A 13,101-nucleotide genomic window follows, 5' to 3' on the forward strand; every position below is an offset into this window, starting at 1 on the left:
CATAGAACTAATAAAAGAACATACTAAAATATATTAATCAGTTGCCTACCTACTATAAATAAGAAACTATACTCTTAAAAATCTGTTTATTATGTATAAACTTTTTTAAAATACAATTTTATTATTACTACAGAATATGTAAATAAAATCGACTCTGCCATTCAATTAATGTAAGGAATTTAATATTCATATTTTATACATTTTTATTTATAATATTTTTCTTCTTTTTTCTTTTAAACGGAATTGTAAAATTCCGTTACATTATCGTATCTCAAAACTTCCGTTGGTTTTTCGCACAATAATTAGTATGTACTCTAATTAATTTACTTTATACAATACATTGTTCCAAAAAGTACTTAATTCTTTGGTAATGTGAAAATAAAAAAAAATGTAATTGTAGTTAATAAACAGTTAAACACTTAAACATAAATATAATATACATTTATAATACTATATAACCTATATTATACAAGTAAAATCAGGTCAAAAAAGTGCCTATTTTTATATTACTAGGTAACGTGCATATATGGAATAGTACTTATAATACTACTATACGTATGTGCAATTTGGTTTGTTTTGTTTTTTAATGATAAATAATTATTCGGGAGACGAAAAAATACAAAACAGATGTATTTAATTGTTTACAATCGTTGATTGTGTGCTTTCAACGAGCGAAATGAATTTTAGTTTCTACAATATTTTTTGAAGGTTGAAATATTCGTTTAATGTGAACAATAAAAGTTCTGTAGTCACCAAGAAACATAAGAATAGTCCTAATGGACAAGCAGAAAAGTGTTTTAGTAACAGTATATTTAGGTGCCTAATATTTTGTAAAAACTAAATTATCCACGGAACAATATTCTCATTATAAATAGTAAGTAGGTAACCTAAACGCATATAATAGTAGTAATAAATTATAGGTATATCCTAGATATCTATCTATTTTCTACAATAAAATATATTGTACCTCATCTGGCAAAATGTTTACAATAACAATATAATAATAATAATAATACGAATATTTCCATATACCTATTTAATGTTATAAATTAATTACTTACTGGCTACTATTATATTATTATTTAAGTGTAGAAGTGTAGTTACTATAAAATAATTAATGGATCGAGATTTCAGAAAAAAATAAATTAGAACAAGAATCGTTTTTTTAGAGTTTTCATAGACTCATAGTAAGTATAATCCTGGACGAAATTAAATATCTAATTGAGTATAAAATTGAAATAGACTACTAACATATATTTACAAATATTAATAGATTAAGTTTAACAACATACTTAGATTAATAATGATTTTGTGTTAATAATTTAATATATTATAACTATTGCTAATTATATTTTTGTGTAAGTTATTAGTAATTTATTCAAACATTTCAAACATAATGTAAGAATTAACATATTTAAAAACAAAACTTGTATACAAATTGAAAATCTTAAAAAAAAAAATTAATTTTCTAACTTAGTCTGTTATGCAAAATAGTCAACATACACAGTTTAGTACAATATAAAATCACAGTGAATCTACATATATCTTTTATCTTTAATAGCTAAACATTAATTATTTTAAATTATAAATATTATTTTTCTTTCAATCATTTTAAATAATAAAATATATAAATTATTTATCATAAAAAGATAGTATTATTTTTAAAATTTGAAAATCAAAACTAATTTAAACTAGTCTTCATGATTAAAATGAACTTATGAGGACATAACAAAACTAAGCTGTTATTAAATATTGTTAATAAACGAAAAATGTTTAATAGTTATTCGATCTTGTAAATAAAAATATGTTATAAAATATGATTTTTTATGCAAAATATGTTCTATCTAAGCGTGGTATAATAGCAGTAATTTATTTACTAAAATATCAAAATGTGTTGTTTTTTTTGAGATGTTATAAAGATCAATAAATAATTATCATATTTACTATAGCTAATAATATTTCATACGACTTTTAATAATATTATTATACCTATTTTAAAAATAGGCTGTATTAAAATAGTAGAATTTAATATAAATTTTTTTTATACAAGCACTTGTATGCATTAAAATTGTTTAACAAACAGTATTTTCACTCCAAAAATTGTTGATGCTTTATAAAAATATTATGAATGAAATATTAAATCAGGATTATAAATAGTATTTAGCTTACCTTTTGATCTAGGCATGATTGAGTTTGTTTTGTCTGTATGTTAATGATATTTTGAAATCTAACTACGGCACCGACGTGTATTTCACTGTAGCTGGACTAAAACGCGCGCACTGAATTACTATAAAATATGTTTATGCTTCAGCAGCGCCAGCAACAGGTGTCACATCACTATATTACTTAAAAATAGGCGGGATAACCCTATGATGTATCCCCTCCATGGTACTTTATACATTATCATATTTGATTAGGGATATCCCTATTCCATATTACGAAGTTTGGATTTTAGTTGGGCAAAACCATAACATGATTAATACTAGGTGGGTATACTAAGAATTTTTATCAATTGGGTATGAGGTCAATTATTATAGCTATATTATTATGTCTTGATACATTTCGGCAGATAATTTTACCTTATCTGAAATAATGTATGATTACTCATCTCTTTGATTGTTATTATTGTAATATATACATGTTTAATACACAGTTTGTCATTATTGATGTGCACATAATATTATAATAGAATAGCGATAGACTATACTAATAAATACTAATATAAGTGTTTACGTATTTAAATCAACTATTTTTAAATTGAAAATAGTCATTTAATAAATCTAATAAAAAAACATTTTACTTTGAGTTTAATATTAGTATTTTATTAATTACAACTCTATGTGATATACATAATTATCATTTAACACATTGGTAGTATGCTTATTAACTTAACAAATCCAAATATAATAGAACAGTAGAATACCTACATTATACACATATACATTATATATAATATAATAATCAAAAGATGTATAAATAATATTAATTTATATCAAATTTACGGTTTTTGATGTAATACACTAGGAAAGAAAAAATACATCGAAGGAGTATTTTTTAAAATAAATTATTACATTATAGTATATAAAATGATTTACTAAGCTTGCTCGCCAAACTTTTTTTCTTTAATAATGAATTTATTTAAATTTTAATTTCTGCAATATTAAGTGTGCGGATGATGGACCGTGTATTCAAATAATTTAATAATTTAGTTATAATAATATTTAGGTATTAATTTGTATTAATACTATCAAATAACGAGTATTTTGTTGGCGATACAAAATTAGTTTTTTAAAATAAGAATCATTGTTTTTGCTGTAAATATTAAATGTTAATGTATCCTAATCAATACATTATCGAGTATTTATAAATTATTATTTTTCGATAAGTTTTAAAAATTTTAATTATTTAATAGTGTAAAATATATCATAGATTAATAATTGTGTTAATGAATTATGCTTTTAATTCGTATAAATTACTTGAAATAAAAGTTATTGAAATGTTGTCTTTAAGTAGGTGTGTTCAACAATTTCAAAAGTCAATTTTTAAAAAAATCCATTGTTAAATAAAAACGGAGATACGCATGTTTGGTAAATCACATTGTAAAAGAAACTATTAGTAAGATGTCGCTTTACTTCATTGATTTTTCATTCATTAATTATTAATATGTTTTATTAATTATTGTACATTACTTTAGTAAGGACTTTCGAAAAATATTTTAATATTTTCAATAAATAAATTTATTATCAATTATAACTATCAAGTGTTGGTCAAGATTCAACTAACCAACAAGGATAATTATTTTTATACGTATTATAAACTCAATATTTTAATTGTATACATCATATTGTGTCATATTTTATCAAAACAAATAAATAACATTATGATGAATATGACATATTTGATAATAATAATTAATTAGATAAAAATCCAATTATATTTTTTTTATAAATCACAATAAAAATATGTTATTGTGTATTGATTGTGGTACAATAGCCAATAGGTCAGTCATTGTCAAGGTTTTTATAATTTTTTGAAACGTATCGGAAACTAAATAAATAAACACAAAGTTCTAAAACATTGTGCGTTTGTTTTAAAATATTTTAAATGTAATTAATATTCATAAATGTATATAAACATATTCAATGTGTTGAATTGAATATGATTGAATTTACATAAATATGTTAGTATTTTTATATCAAATTGCTAATTGAAATATAATACAAAATAATAAAAACTAGAAGAAATATATTTAATTTCAATCAAAATAGTAATATAGCAAGCTTCAAGTAGTTTGATTAAATATATAATTATTGTTAGAGATAAAAGATACTTGAAAGTATGTATGTATATATATATATATATATATATTGTGTAGACACAGATTTTTTTTTAATGTTTTATGTACTTGCCTATAATTGTTTAGCTAACTTCATATAATATTATATTTAAGAATACGTCACACCAACATATGTTATCTCCAACTCTTAGGTGTGAACTATAGAGAAATTGAGTTTATGAAAATCTTTCATAGATTAATAAATATCTAAAAACAATTAATATTGTGACCAATTTGATATACATGATACAAAATTTGTACTAAAAGAAAATATGGTTATGGTTTAATGTTTATATTAATAAGCATTTTTAACTCTAAATAATATTTTATAAAAGATTTTCATGATCTTAATTTCACTAATATTTTATGTATACCAAGATATAAAACTTCGGTGTAGTCTTTTTTCGGTTTATTTTACTAATTATAATATTTTATGTTATGGGCAGTGGTTTTTTTGATGTTAATTAGTAAGATGTATCATTTAAATTTAACTACTAAGCTAATACTACACATTAAATAATTTAATAAAACATATAGTCAATTTAGTATCTGTTTGCTGTACATTAGGTGTTGAGTAGATCATTGTAATGGGAGTGATAAATTTGAATTCAATGATATATTATTATAAACGAAAAACGATTTTTAGTGGAGACGGTTTAGTTATGTCCGACTACCATATCACAAGTATATTTTACGATACGGTTTTTGATACAGCTAAAAATAATTTATTTTACTATTAGTACCTATTAAATTAGGTTAACTAAATTTTATCTCAAAACATTACATTTATTATATTATTAGTATTTAATTATTATGTGTAATAATATATATTTATATCATATTATATCATTGTTATCAACTTTTGAGTTAATAATACCTTACTGTAAATACCTTAAGACAGCGCGAATAGGTTCATAGTATTTACATTAATTTACATATTTTGAAAATTCCATTGCGTATAGTAAAATTCATGATATACCTACATACAAGTTTAAATTCCATACGAATAATGTTTTTGAAATATAACAAAATAACTAACATCGTTATTCATTGTTAAAATATATAATTTCGTTTAAATTTGAACTACACATAAATATGAAAACAATTGAGTTTGTATATATTTTTAATTTTTAGTTCCAGTATGAAATATTTATTATGAACATTGTATTAATTGTTTATATTTTAGCAACACAAATTGAAGATTTTTACATTTTTTGCTACTAAAAACCTGTGATTTGTAAATTTTTAGTGATTTTAAAGAATTTCGTAAACTTTTGAACTTTAAATTAATATTAAAAAAAATTATGGCTATATATTTTTATGATTTGTATATACAGATATATGAATAACTTATTTGGTTAAATAATATTTAACAAAACCGATTTGTTAAAACTGGTTTTGCATAAAAATTCCCGTTTTTCTTTAATTTTTTATTTGTTTTTACCGATTATTCTGAAAAACACTCGACTAAGCCAATTTAAAATACAAGTTTATTCAATTTTCAAATTTTATATTTAAAATCACCCTCAACTTTGGAAATTGAAGCATTTTATCGATTACTTATTAGTTATTGTGTACATTCGCAAAATTAAAAAATACACACATCGTAGTAAAATCAATAAATTCATTACTCAGAATATAAAATAAATATTGAATACATTCAATATTACTACAATGTATGTTTCAATTCATTCATCATTTAGTTATTAAAATAATAAAATATTTATAAAATAATACCAATGGTATCGATCAAAACGATATATTTTTTATGATTTATCGAGGTAGGTGTGTATGCATTATTGTGTATTTCAATTTTTTACCAAACTATGAAAGCATTTTTATATTTCGTATAAGTTACCAATTTACAAACATGTTTTCGATTCTACTTGTCCGTTACATGATTTAATGGTAAATAGTATACGACATTACGATTTACCACATCGAAACCACAAAAGCTCTCACATAAATTCACAAAGGCTATGACCAGTAAATAGATAAATAATTTATTGTATAGATGGCATATTATTGATCTAAATAACGTACTGATGGAATGGACTGCATTTGACTAGTATTGGTCAACAATAATATATTATATGGACAATGCTATATAGTGTAATCATTATCATTATTCGGTAAAAGTTGTTGGGAATCCGTGTACTCAAAATAGTTGAATAGCGACAGTTAAAAGATAAGTAGCAAAATGTAGCATTTTTTTTTTTATAAAATGTAAATATAAATTAAATTAATTTTACTATAAAACTTTTAGTACAATAATTACGCTGTGTACATTTTTGTTTATTGTTTTCATGATTAATATTAATATGTATAAGTGCAACTATATAATATCAGGTATACTATACATTTTTACTAGATAATTTAATTAATATGAAGTATTAGATATAACATCGGTTATGTTTTCTGTTTTGAATGTAAAGATTTTAATTTTACAGTTTTATCAAGAAAGCATTATTTTAAATGTTTTAAATTCAATTTATGTTTCATTTGTATTTTCATTTCCGTTTAAATACAATAACAGAAATAAAAAATAATAATAGTAATAATAATTTAAAATAATATCTATTGGTTAAAAAAAAAATATTTTGGTGTTTTCGTAAATAGTTTTATGATGCAGTTTATTATTTTAAGATTTTATATAATGAACATCTATTATAGTAAATAATTTGTATGGTCGTTTAAAATAATTCACTAAGCATATAGATAATACAACTTAGTTATGAATTTTGAATTAATAAATACATTTTTTAGTTAATTTTGAGACTTAGTATAGTATTGAATATATGCTAAACAAACATTTTATTTTATTAATAAATATTGTTACTATCTAATAAATTATTTCGTTATTTTGTATTCAATACCAATAGGCCATAATATTCTATTAAAATTTGGCAATTCAACAAAAACAAAAAACGTGATCTGTAAAACCTATTTTATACTTAGTTAGATTATTGATAAACGTTGAATAGAATAAGTAAATCATGCAACTTGTTTTATTTGCATATTATTTTAATAATGGATGAGTCAAATATAAAATATGCATTATAAATTATAAGATCAGTTGAAATCGTTCTATGGTTTTAAATTTGGATCCATTGGTTTTACGTCATACTTACGTTCTTTTTTTTTAATATAAGCAATGCTGGTAGATATTATAACATTGTTAAATTTAATATATTTAAAAAATGCTAAAATAATAAATTTCTATTTTCTATTTTTCAATGAAAAAATATTTGTTTGGAGTTTTTCAATATTTAATAATGTGTTAAATTAATATAAATGTATTGAATTTTGTATTGTGTCAAATTTCCAATAAAAGTTTGTCATTTTTAAACAAATTCAATGTGATTTAATTGTGTGATTATACAACATTGTGTTACAACATCGTGTTTGCATAAAACAAAAATGTATAGACGTATAGTGCAAAATTTGAATGTGAGTAGTTTTATTTTAATTTTTTAATTTTTTTAGATATTTTAGTTTTTGCTATTATAATTGTTTTTTTATAACTTTTGCTCTATTTTAAGTTCTATATAAAGTTCTACTAGAGAAAGAAACATATTTTTGGGAAAAAATTTAATTTTAATAATTTAATTAATGACTAATATATACCTTTTAAACAACTCGTAGTGTTGATAATTGTTTTTTTTTTTAATTTAATATGAAAAATTATACAAAGAACTAAACTTCTAATGGTAAAAATAAAAATGATTTCAGTAAATTAAAAATGATTGCTTAAAATCTTCTTCACAAGTCATTAAAAATAAGCATGTAAAACACTAATGTTATAAATAAATGTTCTAACCGTTCTAAGTATAAAAATTTAAATAAAAAACTTTTTTACACTTAAAATATTTCGTTTATAAAATTTAATTGCAATTTGAAAAATTAAAAATAATTGCCTCTCTAGTCTTAATAGTTTATACTCTAATATCTTGAGTATTACTAAGAAATTTAATTTTTAGTTGTTACATTATTATATAGTAAATATATTTATTATCAGGTCTCGGGAAAGTTTTCACATTATTCACGGAATATATGTTTTGTTATGTATATTATAGATATATTAATGGGTACCTAACCTACCTAAACACATTATACTCTATTATAGTTAATATCATATTTAATTACAATTTACTGTTTTTTATACAAATAAAAAAATCTAAGTAATGATTTTATTGTAGGTAGGTACGTGCCTACTTGTTTTGTTGATAAGCTCTTAAGTCTTTTTAATTATAGTAGTATAAATTCAACTTTATCTATAACCCATATGTTATAATATAACTTGCTGCTATTGTATAGTTTGCACTCTAATAATTAATAAATTAATCTGATTTTATAACGCGTGCAGTATGAAATGTTTATAATATAAGCGAATTCATCGATAAAATTTAAATACAGGTTCAATAAAAATAAAATCTATAACAAATAGAGTGAAGTGTGGTATGTCGTGATGTATTAAAATTAGCTAATTTTGGGATATTTGTATACGTTATCTTTCATGCATAACATGTATTACATATAACGAAAAATATTCTATATATGGTACTATTGTTGTTAAATGTGTGTTATATTACCATGTAAGTCTAATTTCGAAAATTGAATATGTAGTTAAACATTTTTTAAGTCATAATTAATATATTTTGCTTTATCCTACAATGTGTAATACTGTAATATCTATAAATAAATAAATTAATAAAAGATCTCTGCTAATAACAATATTTACTTTTTTGTTTCAAAATATTCTACAATTTACATGGCAATTTAATATATTTTTTATTTTGTTAACTATGTTATTAAACTATTAAAGTAAAGTTAACTTATTGGTAAACTGTGATAAACACTACAGTAGTTGGCATTTAATCCAATCACAATTATTTGTATTATAAGTGCCGATAATATTCTTAGAATTACGAATATCAAATATAAATAACTACTATAAATCTATTTAAATTTAATAAAATCATTTTAAAAATTTCTCAAAAAAAATTCATAAATATGATTTTTTAAATATCTAGTCATATTTTAACACATCGCCTTTTAAACATTTTTAGAGGAATAGCATTTAAATCCAGTACACATTTATTTTTTATCCAGTTATACCGGTAATTACATAACAACTTAAGTAAAAATGTAATCAACTTAATAAGATTTATTTTTAATCGACTTTTAAAGTCCGTTAAAAATAAATGCTTCGATAGCAGAAACTAAACACTGATCGCATTTTTATAAACACAATAATAATTTTTCATAAATTCAATACATTTGTCAATAATTTAATTTAATTAGGTATTTAGAAAAATTGCATATTTGTATAAGTTTCAAGATCAAACTACTAATTTAAAAAACCATCTTAAAACCCACGTGTACCCATGTTGTTTAGTATTCAGATAAGAAGAAGTGCTGAATTAGTTATGTTCATAATATTAAATTCTCCCAAAATATTATTCTCAGGATATGATTACATGATTTCCCCAATAATATAAGAAAAAACTAAAAATAGGTAACTATAAAACACGTTTTTAAGAAATGTCGCAAGTTGTGAATTTATTATGATTAGGATCTTCTCATATTTTTATTATGATTTTTTTATTTTTAATACGTAAATTACCACATATAATTATGTATCCTTTATATTAAACAGATAACGTGTATAGTATTATTTACATGGCTATAATACACAGGTGAAAATAACCGATATAACTATCTACATTTGTTATGGTGGGGGACGATAATTGCGCCACATTTCCCTTTCTTGTTTCAACATTGATTAATAGTTTAGCTACTCGTACATATCTAATATATTTTGTTTAAGCACACTGTAGATACCTATATTATTGTAATAATCCACTCAAATATTCAATATAATACTTATGTATTGATATGAATTCCAAATATTTACAATTTAACTACAATAACTGTATCTACTTCGATAATAATATTATAATTCAGTTATTATAACTATATATTTATAAGTACCGACAATATAATATCTCGTTATCACAGAAAAATTACCGCCTATATTTTATCAACTTGTAAAAAGTTCCTCAACGTGTTTTATTTTTAGTCATAACTTTCAGTAATCAGTAGTTGATAGTTTTGAAATACAGAACTTTAAAAACATAAAATATAGAGCTAAAGCAAATGGCATAGTTTAAGATAAAAAAAAAAATGTTAACATAATAAAATATTAATAATTTAAAAAGCTATAGGTTTTTATTATAATAAAAAATTACCTACATTTGTAAACTAAATATAAAAAATCGTACATAAGATATGCTTACGTACACTCTAACACAAACTTTACAATAGATAGAATTAGTTGATTTTAGTACAACAAATCTATGACTGAGTTTGATAAATAGCTAATGTTTTTTACGAACCTGAAGTATTAGAGCAGAGTTGACTCAAATCGTCTGTAGATGAACATTGATCATTAGAAAATGTACCATACTCCTTCATTTTGTCTTTCATTATCTAGTGGTTTGATTACTTTAATTTTATATTTAATATTAAATTGTTTAACGTAACATCAACAAAAATATTTAAAACAGTATACATGGAAATATTATTTGGATATACTAACTGTTTACTGTTTTGTAAATTTACAACACTTGACTTTTTATCAACAGTCTAATCCATATTGCGTGAAAACAACTATTAAAATATTATCTAATATAACGACATTAAGTTACTATGCATACCTACGTATTATTAACAACAACTTACAATGATATTATCTTACACGCGGTTACATTATTATATACTTACCTATTATATTCGTATTCAATCATTGGAATAGGTATACCTGTTTAATGTTTATATATAACGATCCAATTAGAATGTTTATAATATTATTTTAAAAGGAATACCCCAATAATTTTAAAGTCACACCTATACAAAAATATATATTATTTTAATAAGAATTTTATTTAAAGATGGCATCCTATCGCCATCGTGTTGATTTTACTAACGCATAATATAGAAAATTATTTAAAAGTAAATAATTAGAAAGTATGATTCTAACACTATTATGTGTAATATTTAAATTATACTTCTAAGTATAAGTAAGTCTTACGACTTAATATACTTAGTGTACATTAATGCATTATTTTATAAAAATGAGGATATATACATTTATAATTTAGATCTGAATAACATTGACATGCTAATAAATACGATATGAACACACAGAATGTAAAATTTGTAATAAGAAGTTGACTGTGCATCATATATATTTTATATATTTAATCTGACTTAAGACTTTAATAATTGAATGAGCTTATGTGCATGGGTGCAATGGTATAAAGCTATAAATAATCAATATTAAAGAGGTAGGTAATATTGAGTAGATATAAGTATAAACATTTGATATTTTTAGCTACAATATTACAATAATAAAAATACATATCACGCAAAGACATATTGTTATAAAAGAAACTTGAAAATCTAAGCCCTCCAAAAACTAAATAAATAAAAGTATAAGTTTAGTTCTCTCAATAATGAATGCAAAACATAAACGGAATATAAATGTTAAGTTATAAAATAAAAATAAAATACAGATAGATTATACTAGCATGAATTTAGTATAAAAAAGTATAATTATACGTTATTTTAATCTATGGTTATATAGTCATCACATATATTTTATTTTAGTCCAACTCTTTACTCATACCGTATGAATGATGGTCAACCTAATATTAACGACAATGTATTATTTTTTACTTGTGTCACTAATAATTAATAATTATAATATAATCCAATATTTTTTATAAAATTTATTGTTTACATTCTGAAAATATTCAATTTCATAATTCGTGGATTTAATCCCGGTCGGAGTTTTTACCAAAATAGTCTCACATTTTACTGACTGTGTCGACTATTCTAGTGATCGGATAAAACTTCTGAAAACATGATTTAATTCGCTAAAAAGTTTACTTTAAGACGGGATTTCTATGTTTTTTTTTAAATTGAACATTCAAAGTTAAACATGATGACATTTTATTTTTAAAGCCATCTAATAATATTGAACTGAGAACAATCGTGTTCTTGAATTTTAAACGGATAAACGGGCTAGTTTTATGATAGACAAAATATTAATACTTTTAGACAAAAAAAAAAAAAAAAAACAAGAACATTATTCATGCGTGTTATTGCGACATGTGGGTGCACGTGCTGGAGCATTATGCTATTTATTTTATATTACGGTCACATACACTGATACACTAATGATCACTTACTAGGTACTACGTAGCACACATTTATACGACAAGCACCTAGAAAATTGCTTATATTATATTTATTTAAAAACGGTTTTTATCGAATACCCTTATAGTAAGTAAGTGTATGTAAGACCAATAAATATGGAGTTGATTATGTAGGTACTATAATAGGTACCTACAAATTGTAGGTGTATTATATTTATAATATAATTGTATAAACATATAAGTAGGTAATAGGTATACATCTGTAATAAATCTATTTATTTTTATATTGTACTTATTATCAATTAAATACCACAGTAATACAGTAATACCATTATGGTATTAAATCAATATTTAAAACTGTATTTTATTTAACTAAAGAACCATAATTGTATAATAACATAATTAAGGTTTTGGGGCTTGGTCTAATTGCTATATCAATTTTAAATAAATATAGAAAAACGAGCATTTTTTTTTTTATTAAATGTATTATATTATTTAAACATAACAATATGAATTTAGCAAACATCTAAATAATGGACGCGA

The 13,101-nt window shown here is 22.1% G+C and overlaps 1 protein-coding gene across 5 annotated transcripts in view; it reads right to left on the reverse strand.

The window, feature by feature from the left end:
* LOC113551120 (aquaporin AQPAe.a) overlaps positions 1-10,894 on the reverse strand; it is a 32,463-nt gene extending 21,569 nt beyond the window's left edge. For 2 of the 5 annotated variants that reach the window (XR_003405107.1, XM_026953160.1), the window contains exon 1: positions 2,170-2,328. Coding sequence is in view for 3 of the 5 variants with exons in the window: in XM_026953160.1 (XP_026808961.1) it covers positions 2,170-2,185 (16 nt within the window). In the remaining 2 variants the exon portion in view is untranslated. Of the gene's footprint in view, positions 1-2,169; positions 2,329-10,734 lie in introns of those variants that run through there. The other 3 variants (XR_003405105.1, XM_026953159.1, XM_026953158.1) reach the window with 3 other exon arrangements.
* Positions 10,895-13,101: the final 2,207 nt, after the last annotated feature.

Source organism: Rhopalosiphum maidis, chromosome 2 (assembly GCF_003676215.2).
Source record: "Rhopalosiphum maidis isolate BTI-1 chromosome 2, ASM367621v3, whole genome shotgun sequence".
NCBI classification, from domain to species: Eukaryota; Metazoa; Arthropoda; class Insecta; order Hemiptera; family Aphididae; genus Rhopalosiphum; species Rhopalosiphum maidis.